A 17086-nucleotide genomic window follows, 5' to 3' on the forward strand; every position below is an offset into this window, starting at 1 on the left:
CACATGGACGTTCTTCTTAGCGCGTAGTCTGAGTCTTGGCAAATGTGCGCGTTCATATGACCACCAGCAGCACAGTCGAGACAGGACATCCCATCACTGCCGAGAGCTCCCCTGTGCCCCTCTGTGGCGACCCCTGCACCTCTGCCCCAGACGCTCATGACCACTGACGCGTCTGCCGTCCGCGGCGCTCCTCCTTGTAAGAGTATCCTAGAAATGGAAATGTGCCGTCTATAGTTTTAGAAGATGCTTCGTTCACGCAGTGGCACACACACGAGCTTCAGCCCCGCGGCCGCAGAGACCAGTAGCTCGGTCTTTCTGTTTAGCACCGGAGAGGGCGGGGGGATTTGTCCATTTGATTGATCAGTTTACCAGTTTGGGAATATTTGCGTTGTTTCCAGTTTTTGGAGGCTGTCCTCAAACTGCTAAAAGCATTCATGCTCAGGTTTGGGTATAAATGGGGGTTTTCACTTCCTTGGGGTCAGAGACGGGTGGAGGGTTTGCTGGCTGGTACAGTTACGTGTGGGTGTAGCTTTATGGGACAGTGCCAGACTGGGAAAACATTTTCTAAGTGTTTAAATCTTAGTCTCCAAAACACTGCTTGGGTAGGTGCTGTCTGTACCCCGCTCTCCAGGTAAGGGCACTAGCTGCCTGTGGTTGGGCAGCAGGTCAGAGGGCACAAAGCCAGGGCAGGGCACATTTCAGGGGTCTGGGCTCTTGCCGGATGCGATTGCTTCTGTGCCTGCTGGCCTCTCTCCAATCCCATGGTGGCATCTGCTGCTTTTTCTGTCTCTGCCCCTCAGGCTCAGCCCTGCCTTCCTGTGGAACCTTATCCATCAGCACATTTTCTCCCAAAGTGATGCCCTGTGGGCTGCCCAGGCAGTATGGTCACTACTGGACGACCTGAGGCTGTTGTGTCCGGACTCTGCTGTCTGGATGCAGGATGCTTCTGCTGCTGTTGGCAGTGGGCAATCTCCAGCCGCTGCCCGCCTCTGCTCCCTGCCTGGCCCATGTCCCCAGGGGACCAGAGGCAGCTCCCCAACGTTGTTCCCAGGTGCTCTTCTTCCAGGCCTGGCACCAGCCTGGAGGTCCAGTGGCACCCAGTGGTCACTAGCGGTCAGCTCTACTTTGAGTTTTCAATGAGTAGTAACAACCCCTCAGATGCCCCTCCATGCGACAGAGACACATTCCTGAGCAAAGGACACAAGCTCATGCTTAAAAATTCAAACAGGAGATCAAAGTAGACAACGAAAGGAAGGGGTGTTTCTCCATCCTTGTTGCTCCAGGTTTGCCCCTGCAGTTAACAATTTCTGTTTTTAGTCATCTGGTTATTAGCACACAAATCCATGTGTCATGATAACACACGTAAATTCTTGATTTATTGACTTGAGAGAGTGTCCATTAGCTCCACTGTAGGGAACTCAAAGAAATGCTTTGTGACCTTCCTTTCTTCTGCCCCTCCACTTCCTGTTTTTGACTTGTAATATTACCAGGTTTTTCCACTGGTTCGATTTATGCTCAAAAAGAGTGACTCTAATCTATTTCTCAATGTATCACCTCAAAACAAAATCTGCTGGTTCTCAACTGCAGGAAATGAGGAGAGAGTGCACGTAGACGGGCCTCCGACTGCTGCCAGCAGCGCTGTCACTGTCACGCTAGCGTTTATCATATATAAAGACGGAAGCAACCATCGTGAAGTGTCTCGTGCTCTGGGTTGATTCTGAAAATGCATTTGCACAGTGAGTAAGGCATGACGATGCTGTGAATGTTGCTCGTGCAGAAGCCAGCGCTGGGATGAGGCCTCAGGGAAAGGAAATGAAAGGCTGTGTAGGTAAACCTTGGGCACTCAAAGGGCAAGGGTCCATGGCTGACGGTCTCTCCCTTCCACTCTGTCATCTGCCCATGGCGACCCCCACTGAGCCTGCGGCACGATGGAACCACCACTCCCCTGTCTCTCTCGTTTCTCCCTAGCTTCCTCGCTGCTGTTGTATTTATTGCCACTGCTACCAGGGGATCAGATGTCTCCACCGCATCATCTGGGATAGACTAGGACCAGCTTAGAGTCTTTGAGTTCTAATTTGTGTATTGTCCAAGTAATTTGTTCTCTGCACACAATCTTCGCAGAGACCCCTCCTGTCTTCAGAAGGCCTTCTAATCAGCTTCCTGGCTGGCAGCATGGGCTTTTCCTGGTGTGTACCCAACCCCTACAGTTTCTTGGATCTTGGGTCATTTTCTTTCCTGGATTTGTTTTTATTGCTAAAGTTTAGACTTGCTGGAGCATATCCTCCACCTGCATAGCCTAACAGGAAGACTTGGCCCACTGAGTTTGAAAGCTGGCATCACCATTTTATAATCCTCTGGTCTTGAACAAGTCTGTGTACAGGGCATTGGCTTCTTCCTCTGTGAAAGGGGGATGACATTGGTTATGGGTAACTCCAGGGTTGCGGTAATACATGCACAACTGTTAGGAGAGTGACCAAGAAACCGTAATAATTACTATTTTGGTGGATTTGAGAGGAAGAGGAGGCAACTGGTGTGCTCCTACGACCACCTGGCCATCCCGAGTGTGGCAGCCAAAGTGCATTTCTGAAGGAGTCACAAGGACCACTCTGCCATTTTGTAGTCCCTTGGGATCTCCTGCGCTCTTGGATGCCAATACTCCCTCATGTGGGTCTCTGGAACTCCCTCCCCAGCTCAGACTTCCATTCCAGACTGTCCCATTGACATCCACCCTTCTGTGTCCATCCACATGTCAGATGTAACGTGTTCAAGATGACACTCCTCACTCCCTGCGCTTGCCTCCCACCACCTCACACTGCTCTCTCCTACTCAGGATGGGCTTGCTGTCCTTCTAGCTGCTCAAGGAAGACATTTCAGAGTCTTTTTTTTTAAAAAAGATTTTATTTATTTATTCATGACACGGATAGAGAGAGAGAGCGAGAGAGAGAGAGAGAGGCAAAGACACAGGCAGAGGGAGAAGCAGGCTCCATGCAGGGAGCCCAACGCGGGACTCGATCCCAGGTCTCCAGGATCATGCCCTGAGCCGAAGGCAGGCACTGAACCGCTGAGCCACCGGGGCTGCCCTATTTCAGAGCCTTATTAATTGTTTTTTCTCTCCTTCTCCACACCTAATCCATCAGGAAACATCAGGACCTGTGTGCCCTAGGTCCCAAATGTACCTAGCATCCCACCACTTCTGACCTTGCCCCTGTCTCCTCACTGGTCTGAGCCTGTCATGTCCTCCACTGGACCGACCATGGCCTCACGACTGGTCTCCCTGCCTCCACTGCTGCTCCTGTTCAAAGTGTTTGGTGTGCCCTCTTCCTGGGACTCTCCCCTCAGTGCCCTCGGCTGGCCAGAGGACCAGAGAGTGCTTCATGCCTTTGCTCAGATGCCGCCTCCCCAGGGAGGACCTCCATGACTGCCTATTGATAACTGTAGCCTGCCCCCCTCATGCTGCTTTACTTCTGTGACATGTACCACCCTCTCGATTACTACCCGAATGACCTATCACATTTGCCGCTAAGTGGCTGCTTCCCCTGCTATAATGCCCACTCCCTGAAGACAGAATTTTCATCAGTTTTGTCCACCAATGCATTCTAAGTGCCTTGCACAATGACTGGCTCGGTCATTGGCATTGAGTAAATATCTGGTGAATGAAGAGAGAATGGCAATGAGGAGAGCCGTGGTCTCCCACCCAAGCTTGCTCCCCTCATCCAGCTTTCTGAAGGTAATGCCCAGAAGAGTCAACTGGGCTAGGAAGTCTAGTGAGCAAAGTCTTGGCATGGGAGAGTTACAGGGAGGTGGCTCCCAGAGTGCAGGCGGGGTAACAGGAAGCATGAGGATTTGCCACCCCCGGCCTTCACTGGGCTAGCTGGTCCCAAGGATCTCTCCAGCTGCCACCTTCTGTGATGTGGGGGCACTGAGCTCCCTGGCCTAGGAGGTATTCCAGCACTGGCTGGAGGATGTCTGAGCAAGGATCATGTGGAGAGCCTCAAGCATGAGAAAAGTCTCAACTGTGATACCTTCCAGTTGTCCTTTGATAAGATTTGATGATTAGATGACTGGAACTCATCTGCTCTCTCCCTCCCCTCAGAGCCTGCATCCCAGCCCCAGAATCCAGGGCCTGGTTGGGCACAGCCAAGACATTCCCTGAACCTCCCCACACCCCCAGTATTGTACAGTTACAGCCACAGAGCCTTTCCATCCCCAACAGAACTTGTCTCCCTGGCCAGGTGCCCCATATGTCCTAGACCAAGAGAGGACGACCTGGGCAGGAGGAAGGGAGGCAAGTGAGGGGCACCTGTCCCCCATACTCTTTCAGCTCTTCTTCCATTTCTCCCATCATCCTCTCTGTTCTCACTGACCCAGCCATTGGGCTGGCGCTGTGGCCTCCCCTGGGAGGCACGCGTGGACATGTGGGTTCAGAGGTGACCAAGTGCAGGAGTGATCCCAGAGAACGGGGACAGTGGCGGGAAAGGGGGCAGGGGTGCACTAGGCTCACCAGCCCCAGCCCTGGCACCTCCTCCCTTTTCTGCTTCCTGATGCCGTGAATCCCCAGCTGGCAAGTGTGCCAGGCCCCTGGCCAAGGACTGGGCACGTACTCGAGGCCCTTCTGCGCATGGACAGCATGTCCTTTTGTCTACAAGAGACTCAAGAGAATGCATCTGGGGAAAGCACTCCTTTGCTTTTATTTCTCTGGGAAATGACTAAATAGCACCCAAGTCACCAAAGTAGGTCCCTGAAATGGTGAGCATAGGTATTTCCACACCTCCTACCTAGTTACCCTGCTCTCCTCACCTTGAGAAGGATACCAATTATTGTCCATCATTCCCTTCTGGAATCTCTTTTTGGCAATCCCGCAGCTGCTTCACTGTAGTGACGGGATCGGGACAAGAAAGACAAACAGAAGCCTACACAAGCGTCCTCAGAGAAGACACACATGTCTGATTACAAGCCTGCATGGGATCAGGGAGAGGGGAAGAGAGGGAGATCAAATCCCCGTAGCAAATCTTCCCTGGTGAAGATGGTGCATCGATGGCCATCACCTCAACTAGGGAAGGGTCAGGGAGTGTTTATTGAAAACTCTAATGTTCCCGTAACCTTGTGTAGGGCCTACACGCCCTCAGCCACTAAGCCTGCTGCTGGTCAGGGGTGTGGTCAGCGGAAAGAACATCCCTGCTAATCCCACACTGCAGGGTGCTCCTCCAGACCAGTATTCGCCCTCTACGCAACCCCCTGGAGCACTCCCGGGCAGTGATCAGAAGGGTGATCGTGTCAGAGGCCACTCCAGGTGACGTGGCACCAAGCCGAGAGCCCCTGTGCACCCCGTTACCCTCCCCAGATTACATCATCCGGGCTCACAGGCAGTCTTTCAGGGTTGGCAGCACGAACCCAAGGCACCGCTAGCATGCCAACTCCAGTGTGCCGCAGACGCTCCGATGCTGTGGACACCCTGGGAAATCCTCGGGGAAGAACAATGGGCCCGAGATGAAGCCCCCAAGGAAAGGAAAGGAGATATTTTCAGCTGCATACCCCAGCCAAGACCCAAACAAGACCCAAACTCCAGGTCTTGTCTGGCTCTCCTCTTGGCCTGGGCTCCTCAGACCCTGAGCCGGTGGTGGTGGGAGGGACCACAGGACTGCGTGACGCCCTGCCAGCACCCAGGGCGCCTATCAACTCAACACCAGGGTCTGAGGTGCTCTGCGCTCTTGCACTCAATGTTGTATTTAAAAAAAAATGAAATCTGGGAAAAGTTGAAGGAGAGAATAATACAGAAAATGCTGAGTGCCCTTCTCTGCATTCACCAGATGTGGGGTTTTGCCACATTTGTGATTTTTCCCTGCAAACACACACACACTAACACACACACAACCACCCCCCCCAATTACACACCAAAACACACACTAACACACACATATATTTAAAAGTTTTTACTGAATCACTTCAAAGTATTTCAAAAATTTTCAAAAATATTCTAAAAGTAGTATCAGATTATTGATTCAATAGTATCACTAATATATAGTTCATATTCCCTTTTCCCTAATTGTCTCCAAAGTTTCTCCTGTGGCTTCTTCTTGATCCAAATCCGATCACAGTTCCTACTAGGTCATCAGGCCTCCTCTATCCCCTGGCTCTCACTGCTCTTCTCTGGCTTATGACATTCAGAAGTGTCTGTGTCAGAACTGCCCACATTTGGGACGTGTGTCTCCTCATGGTGACAGGTGGGAGGGAGTCCCTGTGCCTGCATTGGAGGGCACACAGGACGGGGTGTTGGCCCGTCTGCAGGGGAGAAGCTAGCCTGGTGTCAGAGGCTGCCTTAGCGTCTGAGGCAGATGGGGCACGAAATGCAGCCCCATGATGAGGAGGTCTGTGGTCTAACTGCGCTTGTCCCCTGGGCCCCATGCTGTCCCACATGGCAGAGTGCAGTGGTAGCCCTGCCAGGATGACAACCATTGAGGAAGCAGCTGTGGGGGCACTGGTGTCAGCAGGGGGGCAAATGTCTGTGGGGAGGGCAGGTGTCATGAGGGGACAGGAGTCCATGGGGGACAGGTGTCTGCGGGGGAGCAGGTGTCCATAGGGGGACACGTATTCACAGAGGGGTAGGTATCTAAGGGGGCAGATGTCCATGGCAGCTCAGATGTCTGTGGGATCTGTGGGAAGGACTGGTGTCTGTAGACGGGGCAGATGTCCATGGCAAGGTCCAGGAGCAGGTCCCATGGGGAGAGGTTGGGGTGTAAGTGGAAGTGGGACAGAACATGGACGGTGACTGAAGCCTGTGGGGAAGCCAGGGGACAAGATGGCCCTGGGTGGGAGAAACATATCCCCGGACAACAAATCCACGAGCTCCAAGCTGTCACTTGGGAAACAGCGGCGTCCTGCAGGGCCTGTGCTCTATCTCATAGGAGGAGGCCTGGAGCCATTCAGATCGTCCCACTTCAATGTCTCTGGCCCCCAAGATTGCTTGGGGTGCAGGGGGTGTGTGCGGACTCAGCCGTGGAGGTCAGGAAGGATTCCGCTTTTACCTGGGAGTAGATGACAGAGGAGCCCTGGGCGCTGTAAGGCTGGGGGCTGGCGATCGGGCCGTGGGAGGGCAGGTAGGTCCAGAGGAGCCTTAATGCGGAGTCTGAGGCCACTGTGGGAAGAAGAGCAGCACTGAGCTGGCAAAGGCGGCCAACGCTCTTGCCTGGCCCCACATCCTCACCGTTCCTGTCCGGTCTCAGGTCCTCTCTCCACCAAACGGCTCCTTCCCTGTACTGCCAGGGCCCTGTCCTGAGACCTGGACCTCCAACGGGGCCCAACCCCTCCACAGCATCAGTCCAAGCTCCCCAGACTCCCCAAGACCAGGAATCCACCTCTTCTCTTGCTATTACTTTGAGCACAAACTCCCAGCATGTACTGTGGACAGCCCGGCCATGCCCCTCTGTGGCCTCAGGCAAGTCACTGCCACTTCTTTTGCCCCAATGGTGTCATCTGTATAGTGGGCATAATAACATCATCCACCTCTAGGGTTATTGTAAATTTATAAGAGTTTGTGTGTGTGCATGTGTGTGTATGTATTTTCTGGCGTCTGTCACACCTACATAGTTACCAGGTACAGTCTTGACTACTATAAACAAAATAAACAAGTGCTAAATATATAAGTACACATAGTATATTTACTTATAGCACTTGGAACTTTACTTGGCACAACAACACATGTGGATGTGATGATAGATGTTATTATTACTTTTATACTGTCCTAAATCTGGAACGGAATGTGACATCCTTCAGGAGGGCTCTCTCCTTTTGGCTTGGAGTAACCATCTCGGCTTCCTGGACTGGTCAGTGATTCATGGCTTTGTGACTTCAGGCTGGTCACTTAAGTTTCTCTGCCTTAGTTTCCTCATTTGTAAAATTGGTATACTAACAATACTCACTCAAAGGAGGCTGTAAGTGTGAGAGTGTTCATGTGTGTCGCAGGTGAGCCATTGAACCAAGAATAGGCACGAACACAGTTCATTCGACTTTATGCAAGAGGATCGGAACACCAGACAGAGAAGCAGAATGGCTAAAATCACACAGCACTCTACAGAGCACAGGTGAGAGAGAGAGTCTGCCCCAAAGGCAGGTTTCCCTTGTGCAGGAGGGAGCCGGGCTGGGGCTGTTCGTGGCCAAGCACCCACCCGGGACGATTGGCACAATCAGACCCCCAGCATCAAGCCACTCTCAAAGCTGCTGGGATAGCATTCCCATGTCTGCCTCCTCAACCCTATGGGTTAGAGTGGGAAGCAGAGGCATGTCCCCCGAGATGTTCATGTCCCAATCCCTGGGATCTGTGAGTATATGACCTTGAAAAACAAGACTTTGCAGGCATGATTAAGATTAAGGACCTTGAAATTGGAGATTATCCTGGATTATGCAGGTAAGATTTTAAGAGCTTTAAATCAGAGAACTTTTCCCAGCTGTGCTCAGAGGAAGACTCATTGCTGGACGAATGATCAGAGAGCTGTGGCACTGCCAGCTTTGAAGATGGAGGAAGGGGCCATGAGCTGTGGGGAGGGGTGTCCTTGAGAAGCTGGCAAGGGCAAAGATGTACTTTCTCCCCTGAGCCCCCAGAAAGGAGCACAGCCAGGGCAATACCTCCACGACATTAGCCCAGGGAGACCTGTGTCCGACCTCTGACCCCCAGCATGGTAAGACAATGTGTCATTGACATTTGTCATGGCAGCAATAGGACGTGAATGGTAGCCCTGTGTCCTGTGACAGCTGGGAATGCAGAAGCCCTGACAGGGGCCTCAGACTCTCCTGAGGCCATCAGTGGGGAATGGAAGATGCACCCCTGCTTGGTGGGGCTGGGGACCCCAGCAGCGTAGACAGGTGCAAGTGAAGAAAACCAGCAACCCCTGCGGATGGGCGGCTCTGTGTCTGGTTGGCCCAGATCTGCAGAAGGGATGGAGGCCAACCATGCACAGTAGGCACCTTCAAAGCCAATGGTCCACAGGTCTTACCTGCATGTTTGTTCCCCTCCTGAATCCTCCGGACTTCCGAGTACACCACGTCTCCTCCTTTAGGATTTACTTGGGAAGAAGTTGCAGTTTGAGAGAACTATACAGTCCTTACCTCTTGTCTGAGTGGCTTCCTCCTCCCCCAGCTAGAGCTTATTCTCTGCAGGGACACGTGTGCTCCCAGCCTCTGCACAGCCCTGTGGTCATCTCCTGCCTCACCCCTGCCCGGACCAACCCTGAGGTCCCTGCCCAAATGGGAGAGGTCCCTGGTCCTCACCATTGCTGTATACTGGTTGCAGCTCTATCCAGCCAGGTACATTGTAGTAGGTGGGCTCTTGGGGGTCCGAGTTTGAAGGGTTCCTATGAGAAAAAAACAGCCATGTCTCCCAGTAGCCCTGACAAAGAGCTGTACCCATCACTCCCTGTTGGCAGGTGTTTAAAGCACAGGATGGCCACTAAGTCTGGACACAGAGATGAGCACATACCAGATAGTGTGCTATTATGAACTATCACATTACAAATTATGTATGTTTCTGGGCTTCATGGGCACCTGACACAACCAGGCACAGTGCTACTGCTTACAGTAATATGGAGGTGATTCTACTATTATCCCTCTTTTATATATGGACAAGGTGGTGATTCCAAAAGGCGAAGTGACTTGCTCAAGACCATGTGACTACACAGGGCAAGACTCAGGACTGGAAGTCCTAGAGAGATCAGGATCTCAGAGAAATTAGTCACTATGAGGCTCAGAGGAACTCTGCATGTTTTGGATGCTGCCACCACAGGCTTGTCCAGAGACAGTTTGCAAGCTGTGCTGAGGCTCCCAAGGTTAACCTCTGGGATCCACGATGGCAGTCCCTTCTTCCCAGGTACCATCTCTGGTTGGCAGAGCGGTCTCTTTGGGTGGTGAGTCATGTGACTCCATCTGTTCAGTTGTCCCCACAGCAGGTATTAGGTTGGTCATGTCCAGAGCTTTGTAGCCTGGCTGAGCTGAGACTAGTTTAGGACTTGGATGGATTCAGTCTTATAGCCGTCACTCAGACAACCAAGGTGATGGTGGTAAAGGATATAAGTTAAGTTAATAAATAAGTTATAAGTTAATAAATAAAAAGCACTTTACACTCCATGCAAAAAGGTCTATGTAGCTAAGGTGGCAGAGAGAAGGTCCTGGCAATTGCCTTGACGTACACCAAAGGAGACAGCAACATGAAGTTGGCACAACCTATCTGTGTCCCCAGCAGTGACCAGACCTGGTTCACTTTTACCCCCCGTGGTTCATCTCATGAACCACACAGAACACACAGCCCGGGTCTTACCTGGAGGGGTCAGAGGTCCTTCCTCCTGCAAAGGAAAGCAGAGGTCACTGGAGCAGGAGAAGGAGGCCTTAAGAGGGGCAGAGCTGCTGGGAGGCTCACCCGGACCCGCCAGGGGTCGCAGACATTGAGCGGACCCTGCTCTGCTATGCCCAAGGGAAGCGGCAGAGGAGGCAAATCTCCTGACCCCCCGCTTCCACAGGGGCATAGCTATACCAGGAAGAGCGATGCTCCGAAGCTGCAGGGGGAGAACAGACCTGATCAGCTGGGGAAATACTGCACATCAGGAAGTCATCACACTGGGTTTCTGTTCCCACTTCTATTTCTCAGTCTCTCTTGTCTTCCTCCCCTTTCCTTGGGGGCCTCGTAAGGGCAGAGAGGGAGACACACTGAGGTTTATGATGTTGGATAAACTGTCTCATTGAGGCATCTTCCCTGCACTCGGGCTGTTTTGAGAACTCTGTTTGTAAAGACGAATTCTGGGGGACTGGGCAGGAAAGGTGGGGACTAGGAACTGTGGCAGGAGGAGGGGCTGTTGAGAGCTCAGGGGAGCTTACAGAGGCAGTGTGAGCCTGAGGGCTAGGGCAGGGAGGGCAGGGACTGAAGCAGAGGTTACCCACCTGCTTTCCTGGGAAGCCGGCAATACAACAGCAGTGCCACAACTGCGAGGCCCCCCATGCCGAGCAGCCCCCCAGCAACGCCTGTGGCAACAGGGCCGAGTCTGCTCCCTGTCAGCCCTGGAGAGGAGACCCCATGCATGAGCCACAGGGAGAGGCTCATGGTCTTGAACTACTCTGCCCCTGGAGCTGATGCCAGGGCCTAGAGAGAGGAGGAATCCGGGGGACCAGGACTCCTGAGGCAGCCCAGGAAGAGGCTCTTATCTCTGGGAGACATGTGTGCAGTTGAGGCAAGGCCACAGGGTCGGGATGGACGGTGCCCACCAGTGAGCTCCAGAGTCAGGGATCCTCCTTGACCCCCTGCTCCCACTCAAGTACCATCACTTCAGAAACACTTGAGAAGAGAACCAGGTAGAGAACTCTCAGCTTTGTGCCCTCATCCATAAGGTGCATGGCCCTGGTCAAATGTCATTGGGATCATCAGAATACCCTTGGAGGAGATATTTGTCCACACCTGTGGCCTGGGCACAGGAAACTTACCTGAGATGGAGAGTGTCACCGTCTCGCTGCACTGGGCCCCCAGGCCGTTATCGGCCTCACATGAGTAGTTTCCAGTATGTTCCGCGGTCAGAGAGAGGTTGAAGGATGCTCCTCCTCCAGAGGGGACTGAGCTACTCCCCAAGATGACATTGTCATGATAAAACCGGTACAGGATCGGGGGAGAGCCCCTATGGGCCTCACAGTGAAGCTCCATCACATCCCCAGGGAAGGCCTGGTCCCCAGGAGCCCTGAGGGTGAGGATGGGGCGTGATGCAGGAACTAAGGGAGATAAAAAGTTAATAGAAGTTCCTACTTCTAACATATTCATAAAGGAGCAGAAATTATAAACAAATGGCAGAGGTCAGGTCTCAGTCTTGGAAAATAGATTGAAACTCATATGACAGACAAAGCTAATGACCTAATCTACAAATGCAAAAGGAAAAATATCCAACAGAAAAGTGTGGAAAGGGTATGAATCACTATAAACTTCAAGTAGCCAATAAATAGATAAATAGATTATTAATTAGTATTTATTTACTAATGAAATACATAGAAATAGAAATAGAATATAAATACATAAAAACACCCATCAGATGGGCAAACCTTAAAAAAACAGATAATACTCATGGACTTGTGGACAGTCAATGATCTCTGGGAAGGAACGCAGATCTGAGACCCTGGTTCTCGTATGGCAATAACTGCCAAATTTAAAATGCACATCAAACTTGACCCCACAATTCTACCTCTAAGACTGCTTCCTTTGGAGATACTGACATGAGCTATGCAAAGGCATTTGTGCAAGGATTTCTGTGCCAGAATTTTTACAATAGCTAAAAACTACAGGCAACCTATTTAATTAACTAATGAAAAAGAAGATATCCAAGATGATTCTTTTAAGTGAAAATGCAAGTTGTATGATTATGTATAACCTGATTCTACCTCTGGGAAAAAAGTATACCCTTATGTTTATAATATATTTGAATGTTTCTGGAAAAATACCCATGATTTCTAGCAAATTTTGTGTGGAGTCTTTTGGGTTTTCTACATTGAGTTATTATGTTGTCTGCAAAGAGTGAGAGTTTGACTTCCTTGCTGATTTGGATGCCTTTTATTTCTTCTTCTTGTCTGACTGCTGAGGCTAGGACTTCTAGAGGGAATTATGCTAAGTCACATAAGTCTGTCAGAGGAAGACAAATACCATACGATCTCACTTATATGTGGAATTTAAGAAAAAAACCAGATGAACATAGGGGAAGGGATGAAAAAATAAGATTAAAACAGAGAAGGAGACAAACCATAAGAGAATCAACTCTAAAAAACAAATTGAGGGTCACTGGAGGGGAGAGCAAGGTGAAGGGATGGGGTAACTGGGTGATGGGCATTAAAGAGGGGCCTTGAGGTGATAAACACTGGGTGTTGAGTGCAACTGATGAACCACTAAATTATACCCCTGAAATTAATACTATATATTTTAACTAAATTAAACTTAAATAAAATCTTTAAAATAGAGAAAAATGCCCATGAAATTATTTCCTTTCTTTTCTCTTCTCCATGAAACTATTAACAGTGGTTGTATCTTGGAAGTATGTAGACATGAAAGTATGTGGCTGCAGGTAGAATGAGGCCTTCACCTTTCATAGTGTCCTTTTTGTACCGTTCATTTTTTCTTGTCATGAAGATTTATGTATTCCTTCAGAGTAATGAATTACTAAAAACTCAAAATCTGTGTTAAAACATGGCCACAAAGGATGAAGGAATGTGACAATGTAGATGTAGATGGAGAATTGGGTAGGTCTATGCCTCAACATGGTACCCATGGTAGCTCCCATTGCCAGATGTGTATAAACTGGCTACTTTCCACCTTTGAGCCTCACCTTCCTCTCCTGCAAATTTTGGCTAAAAGTACTTTCATTGGTTTACCTTAAAGATGAAATGAGATATTACATGCCAAGTACTAAGCACATGACTTAACACATGCAAGGGCTCAGTGACAGTGATAATGGTGATGCTGGTGTTGCTGATGATGGTGATGACCGTGGTGGTGATGATGATGGTGGTGGTGATGATGATGATGGTGATGGTGATGATGGTGATGCTGATGTTGATGGTGGTGTGATGATGATGGTGGTGATGATGGTGGTGGTGATAATGGTGTTGACGGTGATGGTGACGATACTGATGATGATGATAATGGTTGTGGTGATGATGATGATCTGGTGGTGATGATGGTGTTAAAGGTGATGATGATAATGGTGACGGTGGTGATGGTGGTAATGATGGTGGTGGTGCTGGTGGTGCTGATGGTGATGGTAATGGTGATGACCAGAAAATTCATCTCAATTGCCCTTAGCATAATTTTCCTATACCCCAGTGCTCCCTAGACAGGAATTTGGTAGTGGGGCCAGCCAGTATGGGCTACCACAACAGGTTCAGAGCTCACAAGAAGAGCAGCTTTCCTTGGATGTAACACTTAATGGCAAAAGGTCAGAGGGCAACATAGAGAATGAAGGAATTTGATGGAGAGGTGGCTGATGTCATCCATGCCACCCTGCTCTCACCTCTCTGTGCTGTTCTCCTGTGTCCCCATGGCTTTAAGAATCACTTTGTAAATGGGCTTGGATTGGTTGTGTCTCCTAAAATACTATGCACAGAGCTAATGTTAATATAGAGTTTTTAATATGGAAGTTTGAGGAATATTTATATTCCTGGTAATTAAAGAAGCACAGTATTAGAGGCTTGCAGGGCTCAAAGACAGAAAAACTCAGACAAGGAATGGCCAAATCTTTTTTTGGAATAGAAAAACTTCTACTCAAAATCCATCACTTTCCCTTTTTAATCATAATTACAGATCAGAATATAGTCTATGTTGTAAAAGGGCTTTGCATTTTTAGTGAGGAGTTTTAATCCCATTCAGGAAGGCTGTCCTGCCAGGAAGTCCAGGTTCCTGCAGCTATAACCACAGCAGATGGGGTTTCTGCTGGCAGGAAGTCCTTGGAGCTGGACTATCAAACTAGCAGTGGGGATGCCGAAGCTCCACTTTGCCTGCTGGGGAGAGAAGGCCTGCAATGTTTGGTTGTGCTGCTTGTGGGCAGGACCAACTCACCTGTGACATTGAGTGGTACCACCTCACTGCGCTGGGCCCCCAGGCCATTGTCAGCCTCACAGGCATAGCTTCCGGAATGTTCTGGGGTCAAAGAGAGGTTGAAGGATGCTCTTCCTCCAGAGGGGGCTGAGCTGCTTCCCAGGAACACATCGTCATGATAAAACCGGTACAGGATCGGGGGAGAGCCCCTGTGGGCCTCACAGTGAAGCTCCATCACGTCCCCCACCACGGCCTGAGTCCCGGGCACCCTGAGGGTGAGGACGGGTCGGGATGCTGGGACTAAGGGAGGAAAAATAGTTAACCATCAGTTCCCACTGTTTAAATATGTTCCTCCATAGCAAAGGCTTTTCAAACCAGAATCTGTTTTCCTTAGTTTTTGGTGTCCTTCTGACATTACTCTGAACCCAGCTGTAATGTCTTCTAATCTGAAGAAACAATGACATTGGTGTGGTGCTATGTATCCTTTTCAATGCGTGGGTGTGCAGTCTCAAGTGTGTGGGGAATCTGAAAGCAAGGATTAAACTGTCTTTTGATTTCTCAAAAGACAATCGGGGAGAAGGAGAAATCAGTGCAATGGAAAGTAGGAACGAGAGAGACTGGTTATTCACGCAGCTGGGGGTGTCACCGAGTATCTGGGAGAGAGCAGAGGTGTTGGTGAGCTGGGGCTCTGCTGGAGTCTGAGAACAGGGGCATGGGAAGAATTGAAGGAGCAAGTAGGACAGCGGGCTATGGTCAGGTTATCGGAGCAGCGGGTGTACATGGCAGTGATGGCTGATGTGGTTGATGACAAGCCACAGTGTTGAGGGGATCAGCCGTGTGGACCGTACAGTCGTGGACTGATAGCAGGATGCAGAGTGGAGAGGAGACGGTGGGCGAGGTGCCAAGGCTGCACTGAGAGGGGCATGAGGGGGAGGTCAGCCCATGACAGGGCCAGCTGGGAGAACCTGCTGGAGCTGAACACAACAGGGACAGGTGAAAAGTCAGGAGAAGGGCGGCAGGAAATCTAGTCAGAGCTCCTGGTGGGAGGCCGCGCTGCTCCGGATGGGCCAGGAGAAGCCAGAGAGAAACCGAAGGGCCAGTGAGAGAGTGAGCTGGCCTTCTTACGGGTTATCAGACAGAGGAACGCCCACCGAAATTCTTCTGAGGTGACGAGGGCTGCTCGGATCATTTCTCTCCTTGCTGATCATTGTCGGTTGATCATGTAGTTCATGTACTGAGAGCCTTGACTTCTATGTTAGGGACCCTTTGGTCAGAGTGGCTACAGTGTTGCTTCCAGGGAATGCATAGCAGGCAAAGGGAAGGTGCAAGTTCCTGGAAATGCAGATCCAGGGCTGCTAGATGGAGGCTGCTGGGAGCAGGCCTGCTGTGATGTCACCGTGCTAATGGCCCTGAGGGACCTCTGATCTCGGCTACTGGGGAAGGTGGGTTCCCAGGTGGGCCGCAGTTGGAGCCTTCCACTCACCTGTGACCCTGAGTGAGGCGGTGTCGCTGCGTTGGGCACCCAGGCCATTGTCAGCCTCACAGGCATAGCTTCCGGAATGTTCTGGGGTCAAAGAGAGGTTGAAGGATGCTCTTCCTCCAGAGGGGGCTGAGCTGCTTCCCAGGAACACATCGTCATGATAAAACCGGTACAGGATCGGGGGAGAGCCTCTGTGGGCCTCACAGTGAAGCTCCATCACGTCCCCCACCACGGCCTGAGTCCCGGGTACCCTGAAGGTGAGGACGGGTCGGGATGCTGGGACTAAGGGAGGAAAAATAGTTAACCATCAGTTCCCACTGTTTAAATATGTTCCTCCATAGCAAAGGCTTTTCAAACCAGAATCTGTTTTCCTTAGTTTTTGGTGTCCTTCTGACATTACTCTGAACCCAGCTGTAATGTCTTCTAATCTGAAGAAACAATGACATTGGTGTGGTGCTATGTGTCCTTTTCAATGCGTGGGTGTGCAGTCTCAAGTGTGTGGGGAATCTGAAAGCAAGGATTAAACTGTCTTTTGATTTCACAAAAGACAATCGGGGAGAAGGAGAAATCAGTGCAATGGAAACTAGGAAGGAGAGAGACTGGTTATTCATGCAGCCAGGGTGTCACTGTGAGCCTGGGCTACATCAGAAATGAAGACCACAAGAGAATGAGTACTGATCAACTTATTTGCTCTTTTGCATATTCATTCACTTATCAAAGATAATGATGCAATGAATAAGTCCCAGGAGGTATACTGTGAGCTAGAAAGACCCAGTCCCCACTGTCCAGAGGCCTCAGTCCAGAGGAGAGGACAGGCCATAATTACAATAAGCCTGGATGTAGAAGGACACAGTGACAACTGGTATAAAGTAGAGACCAGGGTACTGTGAAATGCAGTACTGGGACCTGATCCATTAAAGGCTGATCAAGAAATGCTTCTTCACAGAGACATTTGAAACCAACCAGGAAGAGATGGAGATGAAGGGACGCCTGGGTGGCTCAGTGGTTAAGCATCTGCCTTTGGCTCAGGGCATGATCCTGGGGTCCGGAATCAAGTCCCACATCGG

General features: G+C 50.4%; 1 protein-coding gene across 6 annotated transcripts in view; it reads right to left on the minus strand.

Annotated features, from left to right (window-relative positions):
- Positions 1–5915: 5915 nt before the first annotated feature.
- Positions 5916–17086, minus strand: part of LOC112923445 (Fc receptor-like protein 5) — a 33552-nt gene continuing 22381 nt past the window's right edge. For 2 of the 6 annotated variants that reach the window (XM_072732629.1, XM_072732630.1), the window contains 8 exons: positions 16023–16301; positions 14561–14839; positions 11458–11736; positions 10921–11037; positions 10304–10328; positions 9262–9344; positions 8988–9056; positions 5916–7132 (listed from right to left, as the gene is read on the minus strand). In XM_072732629.1, the coding sequence (XP_072588730.1) occupies positions 6936–7132; positions 8988–9056; positions 9262–9344; positions 10304–10328; positions 10921–11037; positions 11458–11736; positions 14561–14839; positions 16023–16301 (1328 nt within the window). In that variant the 3' untranslated portion in view covers positions 5916–6935. The remainder of the gene's footprint in view (positions 7133–8987; positions 9057–9261; positions 9345–10303; positions 10329–10920; positions 11038–11457; positions 11737–14560; positions 14840–16022; positions 16302–17086) is intronic. The other 4 variants (XM_072732632.1, XM_072732634.1, XM_072732635.1 and 1 more) reach the window with 3 other exon arrangements.

Source organism: Vulpes vulpes, chromosome 13, assembly GCF_048418805.1.
Source record: "Vulpes vulpes isolate BD-2025 chromosome 13, VulVul3, whole genome shotgun sequence".
NCBI classification, from domain to species: domain Eukaryota; kingdom Metazoa; phylum Chordata; class Mammalia; order Carnivora; family Canidae; genus Vulpes; species Vulpes vulpes.